An 18,492-nucleotide genomic window follows, 5' to 3' on the forward strand; every position below is an offset into this window, starting at 1 on the left:
AAAACTTGTACTTACTTTAAACCAGTTGTAATAAATATCCCCAAACCTTTTTTCAATGCAGGGTCAAGCAACAATGTTGGTTGAATATAATAAATTTGGTGTCTAAAAAATGTTAGTTGTTTTGCTGAGGTGTGTGAATAGCACCACTTACAGCTTCAATATAAGATTAAACGATTTTGGTTTTGGTATTGTCTGTGTAAATTTTACCTAATCACCATACTGGACAACCATTATGCATTTTTTCACCAAATTACACATTACGCCAAACTGTATATTGATTATGCCATTTTTGTACAGTAAAAAAACTAAATAATATAAATAAAGCAATAAAAACGTCTCTTTTTTTCTTCAATTTTGTAATCATCTCTTTAATTCAGCTGATATAAATGTGAAAATATTCTTAAGAAGGCATCTGGTGCATGAGAATAGTGTAAGAGTACTTTCCTTACCGTATATACTCGCGTATAAGCCCATTCGCATATAAGCCGACCCCCAGAACTGAATTGGTAAAACTGTTTTAAAGTGCATGACCTGTGTATAAGCCGACAGATAATTTCTAGACTTCCGCTACATCACAAGATGCACAAAGTGAGTTCTGAATACGTTTATTTAGGCAAATCACATTATTAAATAAAATGAAAGTAAGAAAGCTAATTTATATGTTGAAATAAATACAATTCTAAAGTGTTAAGTCTTAATGGAAATTTAATTAATCCTCATTCTAAAATCATGAATTTTAAAAGTTCTATCACTTTTAGAATCCTTCAAAATCTGGCTCTGTATCAGACTTGCCAAACAGTTCACTAAACTCGGCTTCTGTTACGGGCTTTATACTTTCATCATATACATCGTCATTGTCATCATGGTCATCCGATAGTGTGTCGTTCTCCTTCTCGCTCTCCACGTCATTGTCGGATTGAAATATAGCATCATCTCCTGTTCCATCCATAGCATTGCTGATAGAGCACTTCCTGAATGATTTTGAAATCATTTCCGATGGAATAGAGTCCCATGCTTCTTTTACCCATTTGGCGACCAAATCGATGTCCGGCCTCATTAAATTCCTGCCTTTTGTCATTTTCACAGCCCCTGAGCAAATCCATTCTGCCCCCATCTTTCGTAACTTGTCCTTAAAAGGTTTGTTAAGGCAGTTATCATGAGGTTGTAACACTGATGTTAAACCTGCTGGTATCACAGCCAGTGTTGTTTTCATTTTCTTTGCGTCCTTTTTTACTTCATCGGTCTTGTGTGCACGAAACATATCCCATACAAGCATTGAAGGTGTCTGAAGAATTGCACCTGGTCTCTTGTTCCATACTTTCTCTAACCATTCAATTCTTCCACTTTCGGCCATCCATCCCATTTGCTGTGCACGAACAATGACACCAGCAGGAAATTTCATGCTTTTCAGCAGCGACTACCTTTTAAAATTGATGACAGGAGACAGCTTCTTTTATCCATCAGCTAAACAGGCCAATACAACTGTGAAATGCGTTTTTTTTCATGGCCGGTCGTTTTATCAAAATAGTTTTCTCACCAACAGCATTGACTGTTTTATTGCTTGGTAAGTCAAAGGTCATAGGCGTCTCATCCATATTTCTAATTTGTGATACTTCAAATGAGCACTCCTTTCTGCGTTTAATGATGAACTGCTGAAATGATTCAATTTTTTCTTCCAAGTCTTTTGGTAGCTTTTGTGCTATCTTCGTTCACTGCCTGAGGCAGAAACCATTCCGACACCAGCCGGCTGATGCAACAAATTTTGAATCTGCCAACTTATATTTATCATTTTTAGCTATCTGCATAGCACGTAGACGAATTAAAGTTCATGTGACAATGTATCCATTTTGTCGAAGTTCACTTACAAAATCACTGAGTTCTTTCTCCAATTCAGGGAAAGTGGCAATCCCAATCCGACGAGCCTTCTTGGATTTTGGCATTTCTTCTTATGCTGCTTTGCTTTTCCGCCATTCCCGTACTTGCTTCTCGTTCACAAAAAAATTGCGTGCTGCAGCACAGTTGTTATTTGCTTCTGCATATTTAATAACTTTAATTTTGAATGCTGTATCGTAAGCAGAACGCTTTCTTTTACTTCCAACACTATTCATTTTATCTGATTGAATTGAATATAAACTTCTAGAGAGAATAAACTGAAATAATTTCTTATAGTGGTAGTATACTATTTATATACCTTATCCTGTAATTATTTCCATGTGTGGTTGGTTATCAATTTGTATTTGATAATTATTTATCATTGTTGTTTATTTGTGTTTTTTTTTTTTACTACCGGTAGTGTGATTCAATTGATCAAAATATGATTGGTTTCAACGTGGACATTATTCAAGTATTGTGACAGTTTATAACTTTGAGGAGAAACCATGTCCACTACCATATCTCATTAAACAATACATCTGAGAGTCGGCATGTATTAGTAAAGTCATTGGCATTGTGCAACAAAACAAACCTATTATCCCCGAGGCATTTACCCCAGATCAAGCATATGGTAACTATTGTACAACACTCTACCGCTAACAAACCACTTTGCTTTACAAACAACTAAACAACAGTAGTATATAAACTGTGTCTGCCGATTACTTCTAAAACACCTGTCAAAGAAATCCCACAAGTTATATTGTTTTACAATTATTTACGTTGACTCGTATATTGCCCTGTTATTTATCCTTCCTAAGTGTGCGCGCAAACTAACCCCTATGGAGCCTCTCGCTATTGTTTTATTAAGACTATCATACATGTATTTCTACTCTCGATCAAAATGTTTGTCGGATATACCTTCAGTATCGTAATTCTTTTATTATTTTTACGTAGATTCTTTTCATATTTACACTGAAATAAACTAGCATTCATTTGTACGATACCGTAGAGTTTAATGATTACTGATTAGCTGAGGGTTAAGTACTTGACTGGAGATTACTAATATGTCAGTTTTTTGGAACATACACGTACCGTATCTTATATAGTATTATAGGGTCAAGTGTCAGCGGGTCATGGCGTTGATCTAAGGGACTTGGTATGGTTACTTTATTAAATCTTCTTTTGGTTGTTTTTGTTTAAATCAGACTGTTCCATCTTTCAGCATTATGCTGGTATATTGGATGTGTTTCTGTTGCTTTGTTCTTGCTTTCTATGTGATTTGATCATGCAGAGGTAACACTAACATCCACTTTTATTGAAAAAAAGTAAAAGACAGTCATTTAAAGATAGGGTACATTATGTAGAAGGGGCATCCAATGTTTGTAGATAATGAATTGGCTCAATTGGTTTCCTCAACGATGAGCAAAAATTTCAAAAATTTTTACTATCAAATTGTGGCACCAGTATTTTATAGAACAATTAAAATGATATAGAACAATACAAAATTCAGTATTGTTTTTTTAAAATGTCCATCTTTTATGAAAAAAGTAATCTAGTTATCTCTTAATACAATACCATAACAATATAATTTATCAACATTCATATGCAAAAGAGCTGACACATTACACGATTTTTCTGCAGATACACGTTATGCATGTTGAAACCTCTTCGAGTAAAGGTTTTACTAATCTTCCAATGATTAGCTATCTTGAAAAGAACAGTATTTATCCAGAAACCAAACTATTTCCTTCGAAGCCTATTTATTGACAAGTATTGCCAATGCATATATAAAACAATTAGTCAACATTTACCCAATGATTCCCACCTTCACCTTGATTTTTGTCAGTATTCATCCCCTAATGGGGGCCCCGAATGGCGGAGTGGTCTAAAGCGCTCTCTGTTACGGATCACTACTACCTCACCTCTGTCTGCGTGGGTTCGAGTCTCGGATTCAGCCAATGTGGCTATGTGAGAAAGCTTGTCAGTAGCTTCTCGTGGGTCGGTGGTTCTTTCCGGGGTTTTCTCGGGTTCTTCCTCCACCATTAATACTGGCCGCCATGTATTGCCTATCGCGTGCTTGAAAATGGCGTTAAACCCTACAGCAACAGCAACATCATCCCCTAATTATTCTTAGGTACCTCTGTAACTCATGCCCTAGTTTATTTGGCAGTGTCTGCTTTTGGACCCAGTATGAGTAACTTACAGAATATGTGTAGTTAAAAAGAAAAGATTTATTTTTCCCCTGCGTATTGGGTATTTGTTAGAGAATCATTCTTAATCTGCATGAGTTACCAGTGGTCATTGCATGGTTATCAAAACATTGTGACATGAGATAGAAAAAAAAGTATAACTTCAGGTTTTAGGTAAGCACAGCAATCAGAGAGATGTTCAGAAAAATATTGCCTACATTTTGTTAAGCAATATGCTAATAATGAAACTACTTTTGACTGGCAAAAGAAAGAAAGATAAAGCTTTATGCACGCATGATTTTCACTTTCTTTTGTGTATGAAGTTTTGATGAATTATTTTAAACATTCACTGTATGGATATAAAATTGTGCTTGTAAAGGCCCAGCAAGTATGTTATAACCATTTTACACATTACATGTACCGTAGTTGCTTTTCCTTGTGTTATGGATAAAACGATGCCAATTTGTTTACAGAAAAAAATTAAATTTAAAAAGTAATGGCAAGTTGATACTTTAATCGTTTTAATTAAACTCAAGTAAACTTGGAATGTTTTTCTATGTTATTCTGGCATATTTAAAACCTAAGAACAGTCAATGGGCAGCAAGTACATCATATATGCACATATTTTAATTTTTCTTGTTTAAAATGTTACATTAACAAATATAGTAACTTCTGAGTAAACACTCATTTTACATCAATATTTAAATAAGCAGTGCATTGTGTTCTCTCACTTAATTGCAGTGTCAGTTCTCAAGGAGCCATTTCTAAAAATTGAAAGTGATCATCATCGTCCCCTATACAAGGAGTTTTCACAGTGGCCACAGCCATATGTACATCATCTGTAAGTGCAAAGTCTAAACTGCAAATGGATCAGGAGAGTTGATTACAAATACTATTTCACTGTAGTTTGTACAGAACATTTCACACGATATGAGTTTAAGTCAGTTAAGGAATTTGATTTACAGGCAAGTAATTTTTCCTTAGATTCCTCATGCCAGGTTATTATTCGTTTGACTTTTTAGCTGTATCACTTAAGTGAATGAGAATGCTTAATGGCACTAAATTCAATTAGAATTGTACATATAGACAGTGACAGATTGACTCTCAAGTTTATTTTGCACTTGTATACACCTCTCCCTCGATAACTCACACACAACTAGGTCCACAAACATAGACCGCACTGTAAGCGAGGGCCCGAGTTACCGAGGGACCTCCAAAAATTGAAAAAAATTTCTTATACATCGAGAAATCTGAGTGACGGGTTTACGGAACTGGGCTGTTTATTGACTTAATCCTCATTTTACAATCACTTGATAATAATTGTTATTAATGCACATTTTGTAATGAAGTTGTTCGTTATTCAGCGTAAAAAACATTTATTTTCAAAATGTCCAACATGTGAAAGATCATTCCAGCTGGTTTCAACACCTTCACATGTGCTCAAAAACATCTGTGCATTACGTCACTGCTTTTTGTTTTGTCGATTAGCCTGGTTCTCAGAATGGTATTAAATAGTATACTACAAGTCAGGAGTCACAGCAGCCAGGAACTAGACTAACTGTTGAAACACCACCAAGCAGGATTCCTTTCTTTCCAAAACTAACAACATTTATTTTGTGAGACAAATGCTTATGTCAAAGCTCAAATTTTTTGTATTGTTCAGTTAGTACAATATTAATGTCATGATTTCCTTGCAGGAAATAATGAAACTTCTTATCATCCTTCAGGATGTCTCAGAATATTGCTTGCCCACAATAGTCTATATCTGTGAAACCAAGCTCTTTATTTTACGAAGTATTCATTTTGCTTGGTTGCCTTGCTATCTTTTTATCACAGTTATGAAGGAGTCGGTTAATTTAAGGTAGCTTATGTTACATACACAATAACATTTATAACGGTGTGCAATTGATCAACTGCAGTGAGTTCGCCCAACATACGACCGGGACCACAAGATTTTAAGTATGTAGGACTTGCATGTCTTTTAACTGTTTTTTAAATTCCACCTACATTATTTGATTCAAAAGGCATAATTAACGTGATAATACAAAGGAGGCCAGTTTTTAATTCAGTGCAACAATACAAACAAATACTTCTACAAGTCAGTTATCAAAACACGGTTGGCACTTAATTAGGTTCTCAGAGAAACGCTTCTGGACATAACTGTTATGATAGATTGACATATTTTCTGTTTAAATACTCATTGCATTTGTGATGATAATACTTAAGTGGAACTAAAAGATAGAATTAAAGCACAAAGTTCACTTGATAAAAATTATTTAATTGGCATTTAAATATTAATGTTCTGCTTACACTAGGTGTAAGTGACATTTTCATTGATCAAAACGTCCTTGAATATCTTTAATTAAAGTGTACTAAGAATGTCGTTTGGAAACAAAATGTTGCCAATTAGAGGACTTCTTATTAAAAGTTGATAATTTAAAATTTCCAGGTCATATCTACTGTTTCAGTTAGCAATTTTGATTGCACTTTTTTTCAAGTTCAAGAAATAGGGATAAAATTTCTTGTATTTTCTGGTTTAAAAAAAATTGATCCACGCCTGCCCCAATGTTATAAGCAGGTTTGCAAGTTATCAGGTCACGAGTTATCGAGGTAGTGGTGTAATTCAAAATATTACTCACTGGTACTATTTTAATAATCTATGAATAAATAGCAAATAGCATATACATTCACACACACACAATAAATTATATACATGCATTTATGTATAGAAATATTTTTCCTTTGTTAGCAGAGGAGGCAAGCATGGAATGGAAATAGACACAAATTGCATTGATGATGATTCTGTGAAGGATCCTGATTACGTTCCTGAGAGCGATACAGAGAGCGATAAAGAGAGTCTCATTTTCCCTTTTAATAAGGTCAGATCTGGTAAGTTTAATTGTTTTTTAATTTGACATATGAATGTTTATCTTGTCCAACTTATTGTAAGCTCAATGAGGGGATTGCACAATGATATCTCTGTCCTTCTGCAAGTCCTAAAGACTGTCCTTTCATTTTCATGTGTCAGATTAAATCATTATATATATCTTATTATATTTTCTAGCCAAGGTCAGATAAGCTTGTCTCATGGCAAATCATCTATAGTCCATCTGTCAACATTTGACATTTGAAACTTTATGTCCAGCTGATATCCCTTGCAGAATAGGCATCCTCCAGCATGTTAAAATAGGATGCAGCTTTTATCCTGTTATTTGTCTTGTGATGATGTTACATGTGAGAGAGTGTTAGACCTTTACAAGTGTGCAGTTGATATATGTATATAAAAAATTGACATTTAATTTAAGGAGTCTACCCACTTCCGACTTTGGTTTTGTGTAACTGAAGTTAATGACTTTTTTCTTCTTATGTGTTTACAAAATATTTTGTGTCATTGGCCAAATTACACATCAAATAATGTCCAAAGAGCATTATGCTAGCTGTTTGATTTGGTAACTGACAGTTTATATGACAATGATTGCAGAAGAAAACAATAATACAATTTTTTAATTACAATTCATTATAGTTATATTATAGTTAAAGAACAATTATTCTTTATGCAATATTATTTTTTACAAAGTTTTATCATGATTCTGACAAAATCAGTTTATTTGGTTTTCAGAAGAGAATAAAAAAAAAATGAGTATTTTTGTTTATAGTTTTGAAGGTATATATTATGAACTAATCACCCCAAGACTCTTGAAAATAAACCAAGACACTTCAGATTATTTACATCTGAAATGCTTTTCTCTAAATGATCAGAAATCAGTGAACTTTATGCTAAAAACTAATAAAATGCTAGTTCTAAATGTATGTAAGCTGATTACTTAGGCCCATACATTAATGAAAGAATCATCATCATGCATCTGATTGTAAGTGCTACATAAAAGTATTAATTATAGCTAACAGGAATGAGTAATTTATGCAAATTCGCAGGTTTCCACAATCATCATTGTCATATGGGTCATTTCTGAGATTGATATAAATTTTGTGAGAAACTTGGGGTGGCTGGGTAGATCAGTTGACTGAGCACAGATTTGCTGCTTGGTTTCTTGCCTTGCCTGATACCGGTCTACCTGTGTTTGGAATTACTTTGTTTTCTTCAACAATTTACACATACTGCACAAATTGCAAGATGAGTAACTTTTTTGTCATTTCTTGATAATGAATACTCAATATCAGTCTAAATTAACGTTGATCATAATGTTTTCTCTGTTACATTATCATCAATGTGTCTGTTGGAAAAAGGTGGTATGTAATGTTAATTGCATCATATGATGCCATGATTCAGGAAATGTTAAAAACAAGTTTTTATGGGCTTCGTTGCATCAGTATGTTGTATTTTAATAGATCACAAAGTGAAGTCATTCAATAGTCAGTGTGTCACAAAAGTGTACAGAGCAGGAAAGGTGTTAATTGTGTAAATGCTCATTGTTTGCGCAACGCACAGGTTCGTGGCACTAACAGAACACTTGTCCCCCAAGCCCACACCAGGGCTTTACACCTTGATCCTTATGTGAGGGCTATATAAACAAAACAAATATCTTGTTTTTTTCCTATGTTTTGAATTAAATAAAAATGATATTAATATCACGTTTTTAAATCTTTCTAAGGGTGGAGCAAACACATCCAGCAAATGCAGAACAGAAAGATGCCAACACAAGTGATGTACAAAACATCGGGGAAACAGGTAAGAATGGGTTCTTTGTTGCCAAAGTGCATTCATCTTTAATGACACACATGTGGTATGATGCATGAATAAACTGCTCCTACCCACATTGGCAGAAAATCTAATTGCTTTGCTTTTGATTGGTTTTGACAAAATTTGAATGGATATAACATTTACAGTTTTTTTTTTACAGAAATAGAAGAAATAGAAAATTCACATGCAGACCAGAAAGAGAATTTTGACTTTACCAGAAGTTACAAAATGAGCTCTGAACTTAACATCAGAAAAACAGGTATGTATGGTTTCATTGTTATGCTGTAGGGAGGATTGATGTAATTTAACTGTTTCCAATTTTTCTACTTTTATTTTACATAGTAACAAGCAATGTGCAATTATCATTTATTTTGTCAAATATTTCAGCACTGAGGGATCTTGTGCTACAAAACTATATAGCACTTTAAGGGTTAAGGACATTCATGGAGCGATTTTCATTGGGATCCTTTAAAATATCCATCATAATTTCGTCTCTGCTAAGGCAGTTTACACTTTAATTAAAATTTTATACCCATGTACATGTATCTGGAAAAATTTATAGAGTGCTCTGATAAAGTAATGGAGGTATCTTCAACATCAACAATAATAATTTAAAAAAAATATAACCATATTAGCCAAATTTTGACACTCTTATGAAATCAAAGCATGTTAGTTCAAAATAACGTTGGAATTAATAGTGAAATTCACAGTTCATTTCAAGAGCATTTCATATCTCCGACCACTACTCTTGTTCCCAAAGTGGACATTATTAACACTCAGCAGTTGTAAAACAGAAATAGTCATATCTCAAGTACCTGAATACCTTTTTCAGTCAGTAGAGCATCCGACTTTTTGAATGACTCTTGCTTGAGAGCAGTTTAAAGAATTACTAAATGAAGTTATGCATGGTTTATTGTTCTTTCTTTTAGATGAAAACAGAGTTAACAGGAAATGTAAGAAAAAGCCAAAACGGCCATGTTCATTTTGTGGGAACCTTCAGAGTAAATTGTCACGACACATGAAACTGAAGCATGCTGATATGCAGCAGGTTGCTGATGCATTGACACAACCAAAGCCCGAAAGAGACCGGATATTTTTATCTCTAGAAAAGGATGGTATTTACAAATATAATATTGAGCTATTAAAAAATGATGCCTTGGAGGCTGATCTTATGATGGAAAAGAAGCGTGGTGCATCAAGAATTCTGATGTGTGGTCACTGCAAAGGTTTCTACTCTAAAGATTACTATTATAAGCATAAGGAAAAATGCTTTTCCAATATAACAACAACTAAGGCTTCTCTACCAGTGTCACTTTCAAATTGTGCAGAAAGTGAAGAATTCAAGACCGAAATATTGGCTAGGTTCATCTTTGATGAAGTTGGCAATTGATGTAGAGAGGACAACACCATCAAAACAATTGGAAGAAGACTGTATGAAAAACTGATGAGAAAGAAAGATAAGAAAGTGGAAGTAAGAAGGTCCACAATGACAGACATGAGAAGATTAAGTAGTTTGTTCCTAGCATTCAGAAATTCCAAAGGAGATAATTGTAACTCATATGAAATATTTCATCGGGCAAATTTTGAGCATTTAGAGAATGCAATAGATGCTATTACAGCAGCTGATGAACAAAGTACAGAAGTAAAAGCAGGATTAAGACAAAGTTTGGGATATCTTTTAAAGAGGGGAGCAAAAATTTTAAAAGGAACATATTTAATTAATGATGAAGATGATAAAGCAACAGAAATTGACAAATTGTTGGAGGTGTTAAACTTGCAGTGGAATGCCCTGTTTGGTAATACAGAGTACTTGTGCAATAAAAAGAGACAGGTAATTCTACGTAAACCAGCAGAACTGCCTTTGGAAAAAGATGTGGAAAAGCTCCACAACTATGCTCTGAAAAGAATTGATGAGCTGGTTAATGACTCTTACTTAATATGGGGATCAGCAGAATATGTTGAACTTAGAGATCTTCTTGTGGCAAGGCTGACAATGTACAATGGACGAAGGGGTGGAGAGCCCAGTCGTCTCCTCTTGCTTGAAGTGGAGGAAGCTATGAATAATGCTTGGATCAATGAGAGTTCAGTGGCTTCAATATCAGATAAGATGGAAAAGCAACTGGTACAGCAAATCAAAGTTGCATATCAAAGTGGCAAAGGAAACCATTTAGCGCCTGTTCTTATACCAAAAGATTGCGTGAAGGGAATATAAATTATGGTAAATTCAGATAAGAGACAAACTGCAGGTGTAAGTGCAAAAAATGCATTTGCCTTCCCATGCGTGAAACAGTCCGAAGACCATCCAAGTGGCTGGCACTGCATTACAGAAATTTGTCAAGGAGCTGGAACCAGTAAGAATATTACAGCCACCAAGAACAGACACCGCGTATCAACAATTTATGCAGCTTTGGAGAATAATGAGCAAGAAAAGGAGACATTTTATAAACATATGGGTCATTCTGCAGATATGAATGATTCAGTTTATCAGTGTCCACCAGCTGTTGTTGAAGTCACAAAAGTTGGAAAGTTCTTGAATTTGCTAGATGAAAGAGTAGTTAAAAGACAAGGTAAGCTTAATTCCATGGGTGCCTTGTATAATATGCTAAAATGCATCTGAATTGTATATTTGTGACCAGTTAATTTGTTTGCTATGAGATAGGAGTCCACTGTATGTTGACATGATTGTGAAATCTGACTGGATATGATGTAAAATAATTTATGTTGTGTTGGGAATCATGTCAGAATTGTTTTTCACTAAAATTCTCTTCAACGTTCAGTTGACATTAGCTTAATTTCCTACTTTAAAGCAAATGGTGGAGCATCCCATAGTTACATATTATTTCTTTGTGCATTTTTATTGGATGTAACTAAAAGTTAATAAAACGATCAGTTGTAACTTACTGTAGCACATGAACAATAGAGCCTGCAGATATATCAGTTACTTATATATGTTGTCTATTTCAGACCAGGATGAGATGGAACCTTGCTGCACAAACAGGTTCACAGCAACTTCTGTTATTGGCATGAGGGACTCAGGTAGATATTGTTCCATTTAGGCCTTATTGAATGTGATGCATTCATTCTTTTTATTACAGTTATGAAATAGTTACTAGTATGTTAAAAAAGTCATAACAGAATCAGAAAAAGCATATTCAATTTTTTTTAATTATGCTGTGAGATATCTTGAATTGGTAGAATTATTCTTCCATGCATCCATCCCAAGAAGCTTGTTATCATGATTACGCCAGAAGACACCAACAATCATTCTAGACCAGTGGTACCCAAATTTTTTTCAGACCACTGCCCCCTTGGTTCTCCTCAGTGCCCCATTTTCATTAATCAAAATTTTCTTAAATATCGTTAATTGCGGTGTACTAGGAATGTCATTTGGAAAGAAAATATAAAATATTGTATGACTTATTTTTACATTTGATATTTGATTACGTTGATTAAAATTTCCAGGTCCTATCTCCCATTTTTTATGATAAAACGAGCCATGTATCAAATTATCCAATTTTGATCGCGATTTTCTTAAAGTTGAAGAAATAAAGATAAATTTTGGGGGTATTTTATGGTTTCAAAAATGGGATCCACACCTGACCCCACCTTATAAGCACAAATCAAAAGAAAAGGTGGATACAGTATCTTATAATGCCTATATCAGTATTCTTTTTTCCAAGCATTTTATTAGTGATGAAAAAAATAACTGCTAGATATCATATTTGCAATTCCAGAGATACAACAAAAAGAACTGGCAAATGAAGACCAGATAGAAAAAGTGTCTTTTACAAAAAGGGCTAAGACAAGTTCTGTGCTAAACATAAGGGAAACAGGTATGTACAGTTCACTATTCCATTTATGTCATGTGCAGATAAAGTAAGTGAAATTAAACAGTTAAATTATGAGGAATTGGCTGGATTGGACCAAATAGGTCATTCACTTGGAACAAATATGCTGATATTATTGCTCCATCTCTTATGTCCATTGCACTTAATATCTTTATAGCACTTTTAAAAACTTTAAGGGCTAATTAAAATTTGCCTATGTTTTTACTTTCCAGCACACCCATATGTGCGGTGGACCACAAAGAGTACCTCCATTTTAAGTAATAAATTCAAATCATTCATACAGGAAGATGGAGCAGGAAATTGTGGTTTACTTCCAGGTAAGTTGTAAATAATCAAGACAGAATGGATAATGAAAGAAAAATTAATGGAAAAAAATCTATTTGGCAATTCAAAGGTAATTTACTGTCATTTACTGTTAATAAATTGAGAAAACTGACTGAAATGCAATTGCAGAAATTAAAATAATCCATTTTTGCTCTGTTAGAATACATATCCTTTCTGGAATCAAGCTATTGTATATTGTTGGTTTCATGTTAACATTCAAGGAAAAACTTAGATCTGGATTAGGGCTTTGTTTGCTGATGTTTGGCATTTTCATTTTTAAAGATTCTGTATTTTTTTAAAAATCAATTTGAATAATTAAATTGGACAATTCTGATGAAGAATTCAATAAATAAATGCAATTGTATGTACTGTTTGGACAGGCATGTGGATGCTTGGTATTATATACAGTGTATTTTCTGGTTTAAAAAATGGGATCCATGCCTGACACCGCGTTATAAGGGCGCAGGTTATTGAGGGAGTGGTGTATTATGAAAATCTACCTTTTGCATAGGTATATTCTGCAAAGGATAAAAACTCTTTGCAGTATATATACCTGTGTAATCATAGTTTTTAACTAGAGAAAGGAGGAGTTTTTTTATAAGACAAATTCTTTTTTCTAGCAGTGTGTGAAATTCACATTCTTGAATATCATGTCATAAGCTGCATGACATCAAAAGAGTTAAAATTGTCTATATCATAATTAGGACATTGGAGCCAATTGCAGCTAACCGTGTTTTTGGCAGGATATGCAGGTGAAGCACTTATCTATTCCATCTCTCTTAATATGAGTTGTACAAGTTTTCTGATCGGAATATTATCTTGTCTTTTAAATTCACAATGACTCATATTCTTCATTGCTAATTGTGGATATATCATAATAAATAATAAACAAGAAACAGGATGAAATTCTCAGATTACTTTTTCCAAATATTGTAATTTATATATACAAAATGAGGGAAGAATATCCTGATGAATTAATATGGGTAAGATTGTCTACTTTGTTCAAGCTGACTTATGAAAGGAAACACATCTGACATTGAAAATAAATTCTGTAACAAATTAATTGCATGATTGTCTTTAAGAAACTTAGAACTTAACATTTAAAATCTTGTCTTATAAAAGTATCAATAGCGAAATTCCTTCATTGTTGCAGAATCCTGGAGAAAACACTGTTGATAAACAGAAATTTGAAAATAAAAGTGAAAATAATATTTAATAGTTGTTTTCAAATGTCTCTTGACAGGACGAAAAGATGTTGCTGACTTTATCGAGACTGAAAAGTTACAAGAACTTGAGAAACTACCAATGAAGGAGAAGATACAGAAAATTCAAACTAACATTTTCAATGAACGAAAAAAGTTTCGAGATACTATGGCTCAGAAAATGAAAAATTACAATCATAAAGTCGTGATTTAGTTGTGGGGGTGGCTAGATTTTTTTAGGTGAAGATTTCGTTAAGTTTTAAGAATTCCTCAACGTTTTTTTGTTTTTTTTTGAAGAATGAAACTATTGTTTGATCTAAAGTTTTACAACTGAGGGGTTAGTTTTCATGTGGTTAACTATCTCTTTTTCTGACAAAATCAAAGTATTGTCTGTCAAATGTATATACAAAATTAAAAAAAGATAATAATAAAATCTCTACTGAAATTAGAAAATCGGATTACAACTTTATGGAAACTGTCTCCTGGTTGATTTGCATTTTCATCTTTAAGTGGTTTTTAAATATCTTCATGCCACTTTCCTCATATAGTTTTTGAATTAAGATTGTTCCTGTATCAGAGGTTAAGATCACAACAGGTTCAGATATGTTTTTGATGGAGCAATTGTTAGTCAATTTGGTACTTCTTGCACCACGCTACTGCTTGTTTCGTATACTTGCTTCAAATGAAAGTGGTCTTCTCAAAGTTTTGTAGTGATATTATTAAATGTATTAAAATTGACTTGTTAACAGCCTTTTCAATAATATCTATAAATCATATCTCTGCATTGAGATCAATGGCGTATGCATGATCCTCATTCCTGTTTTGTTGTCATACTATTTATGCATGAAAACATCTGATTATGTTTGGACTAAGCCCGTATACAAATGGAAAAGCTTATTTCTGGTATATTTTACAGCACAGTAGAACCTGTCTTGAGTAACCATCTTTTTTATGTCCATAATCATCATGCATGGATTGAAATTATATGTGTATCCAATTTTTTTTGAAGGACCCTTGCTAGATCATGACCAGCAACTATGATTTTCAGGTAAAATAAGCATTTACACACAGCTATGAAGAACCAAATAGATAAACACCACTTACTTTTATGTAAGCTTTCCAAAACAAAGGCTTCTATACATGTATATCGTTATTGATATGTAAAATTATTTGAAATGAATGAAATATTTAAACAAGAATTTTGCATAAAGAATAAATTGCATGCAAAGTAATTGTGGGTATTCCTTTGTAAATTATCACTTTGAAACCTGTCGTGCAACTGTCTTGAGAGACTGCTTTTTGTTAGCAGAAGGGGTTGACCTTAAAGAAAGCTTTTACTCTGCCACTAGCTGCAGTTATATTTGCTAATATTTTAATTTGCACATAACACATATGTCAATTTGTCTGATTACATGATTGTGTAAAAAAGAATTTTTATCTACCTTTTAATAACTTGATTTATATAAATTATTTATAGTGGTCCTCCACTTACACGGGATTCTGGCCATAAGGAATGGGTGGCCGCTGGTTGGGGTGGTGGGTGGAATTCAAGAGGGGGCACACTGATTTTTTCTGTAGAGAATGTCTTATATTCATGCAATAATACTTTCATTTTGAAAGTAAGATGAATTTGTATAATTTTCTCGATTGTATTATTGTTCTTGTGAAATTGTTCCTCTGTTAGATATTTCCATGAAAATGAGTTGTAACTTTTATTAATTATGTTTTGATGTGTGTAACTCAAAAACTCATGGGAGCTATGAACTTGGTACATGTGATAAATAATTTGATGTCTTTAAATTAAGAGGTATCTTTTAAAAATATATTGTTTACTATAAATTGCATGATCATGTCTGAGTGTCTTTTGTATTGTCAACTGTTTGTTACACCGTTGATGCTTTCTACCCAATAGCACATGCACTTATGAAAACTGATGTGTACTCAGATCAAGTCAGAATTAACTCTACCATGTCAAACAAGTTACTGAAACCATTTCTTACTGGAAAAACTTTTACATTTTCACTTGTTCATTTATTATATTCTTGCTATCCTAGGTTCACCAACAGTTGTAAAATCTATTTGAAGATGCATCTGGACATAACTTGACCATATCAAAATTACATGATTGTGTGAAACCATATCTGCACAGTCTAAATTCAATTATGCCTAATATGCATAACATTTCCAAAACAGTTGTTGTGGGCGAGCGGTCTTAACATTTGTCAATTGCCCAGGTGAGCAATATTATACCCATGTGGGCCTCTTGTTTGATGCAGTGTGATGTCAAACCCATTTACAATTTATCACTATGTTTTGTATAGAATTGGTGTGATTTTTCAGATTTATATGCTTTGTGTATGAACCCTATTTTTATGTATGCATTAGTGAGATCGCTGACTTTTGTGCAGACTAACTACCATAGAACAAAGCTATTAGGCTGAATGGTCAGTTAGCCAGAATAACCAGTGGATAATCCGAACATAAAGAGGTGATAATTAATAAATTTTGTCCAGTCGATGATCAATGTCTTAGGTTCAAGACCGTACAGATTCCACCTTGATGTGATTTTTTAACAGAAGATACTATGAAGCAAAAATGGCAGTGTAATATATATATATTTTTCATATCTTGGCCACTTTAATCACCAACACTTTGTAATAAATCCAAGATTTCTCATTTTCAGACACTAGATATCACGCATAATACTACCTTAAACTGTGGTACATATGTCATCTCAGTTATCTAATGTGAAATCAACAGGAAAAACTGATTAAACATGACATCTATCTCGTAATGCTCCTGTAATAATGATGGGCACAAAGCGAGACACTTGGGTGCATGTTGCATATCAGCTATCTAGTATAACCATATTGATTCTGTCTAGCAACTATGCTCGTTTCTTCCTTAAAGAATAACTTATGACACCATACTTCATCTAAAATATGAAAAGGTGTACATTTATGTGGCAAATCTTAGGAGTCTGTAACGGTAGACATCAACAGAAGCTTGCTGTCCAGAATAAAATGCACATGTAAATCTAAAGTTTTTGGGAAAAAAAGTTTAAATACACAAATCAGTTTTCAGTGAATTTCTAGAAATATACCATCTAAACTGAAAGTTTGTATGATTTTCCATATTTATTAAACAAACATTCCATACTCAAATAATTGTTTACAAATATATAAATGTGGCAAAAATTAACCTGTCAATCAAACCAAACTTTATACTATGTATGATTTAGGAATGTTGTAAATTGGGTAGCATATAGACCTTATCAAAATACTGTTTGATGCTGACAGTGTTGCTCATTGTTCCTGTTACTGACAATGTCTCAAGATTCTGAAGCATACTATTTGGAGAGTAAACTGATTTTGTAAATTGGACAATTCTGTCAGAAAGTCTGTTAATTTATTGTTTTTGTACTAGTTTTATGAATTTAAGACATGGTCTGAATGTGCGAGATTGGCATAAAATCGATCTGAGTTTGGGACAGCACTTATTAAATGAGAGTTACTTACTAGAAATGGTGAAAAATACTTTATTTGTTGAGAGAATCTATGCTGGTTTTATGCTTTCTAAGTAACTTTACCTTATACCATTACTATGCTAAGAGGTGACATTTTGATGAAAACTAGTGTTGACATCCCTTTTGCAAACATATTAAAACTTGTGACTGTCCTTAATATTTTTCTAGACAATTTCAGTTTTTGAATTTATTTTACTTGTAATCAGGTAAATAGTTTGCTTCTTAATTGTAATGGTCATAAGCATAGCCTGAGGTTTTGTTCCTTGAAACATTAACATGTTCAACAGATGTAACTCTTTTCTCATGACATAAGATTTTGTATAATATGTTAAACTGTTGATCTTGTATCTTGTACTTGTATCTTTTACTTTAATTAATTATCCATATTTGTTTGTCTAAATAGCAGCAGTTCAAACTAAACTACTAATATTCTTTAACACATTCTTGATTTACACAAAGTAAATGAGAATTTAGTTTATTACATTAATGGCAGAAGCATTGATCTAAAGACTCTATTTCTTTTTACATCTATTTCAACTTTTGTTTGTATGTACCCAAGATAGCGGCATCTGTGCTTTGGATGGTATTATTATGTGTGTGATTTGGGGATGCAGGGGGTTTAGTGTTGGTGGGTGTAGGAAGATTGTATTGGTTTAATTTTCTTCAGCATGTGTAAACAGCAAGTAATGCCTTATATGATTAAATTTATATTTGAAACTCATCACCAGATACCTACCCTTTTCCCAAATACCACTCCTAATAATAGGTGCTGCTCCATGCCATGAGGTCAACAACTAACTTACGATATGTTATGGTTAAAATGTTATTTGGA

The 18,492-nt window shown here is 33.3% G+C and overlaps 2 protein-coding genes across 3 annotated transcripts; both read left to right on the forward strand.

Moving 5' to 3' along the window:
- Positions 1 to 7,475: 7,475 nt before the first annotated feature.
- LOC149807859 (uncharacterized) lies at positions 7,476 to 10,157 on the forward strand. Its single transcript, XM_089961379.1, has 4 exons — positions 7,476 to 7,510; positions 8,672 to 8,748; positions 8,921 to 9,019; positions 9,690 to 10,157. The coding sequence occupies exons 1-4, from the start codon at positions 7,476 to 7,478 to the stop codon at positions 10,148 to 10,150; spliced, it is 672 nt and encodes a 223-aa protein (XP_089817505.1). The 3' UTR covers positions 10,151 to 10,157.
- A 19-nt stretch (positions 10,158 to 10,176) lies between these two features.
- On the forward strand, positions 10,177 to 15,557 carry LOC149807860 (uncharacterized). Of its 2 annotated transcripts, XM_089947294.1 has the most exons (5): positions 10,179 to 11,327; positions 11,725 to 11,796; positions 12,495 to 12,593; positions 12,821 to 12,925; positions 14,176 to 15,557. In XM_089947294.1, the coding sequence occupies exons 1-5, from the start codon at positions 10,976 to 10,978 to the stop codon at positions 14,346 to 14,348; spliced, it is 801 nt and encodes a 266-aa protein (XP_089803420.1). In that variant the 5' UTR covers positions 10,179 to 10,975; the 3' UTR covers positions 14,349 to 15,557. The 2 variants fall into 2 exon arrangements, with proteins under 2 accessions (XP_089803498.1, XP_089803420.1); XM_089947372.1 differs by lacking the exon at positions 12,495 to 12,593 and having other exon boundaries at positions 10,177 to 11,327.
- The last annotated feature ends 2,935 nt before the right edge of the window (positions 15,558 to 18,492 follow it).

This window comes from Sinohyriopsis cumingii, chromosome 1 (assembly GCF_028554795.1).
Source record: "Sinohyriopsis cumingii isolate HCF-2022 chromosome 1, ASM2855479v2, whole genome shotgun sequence".
NCBI classification, from domain to species: Eukaryota; Metazoa; Mollusca; class Bivalvia; order Unionida; family Unionidae; genus Sinohyriopsis; species Sinohyriopsis cumingii.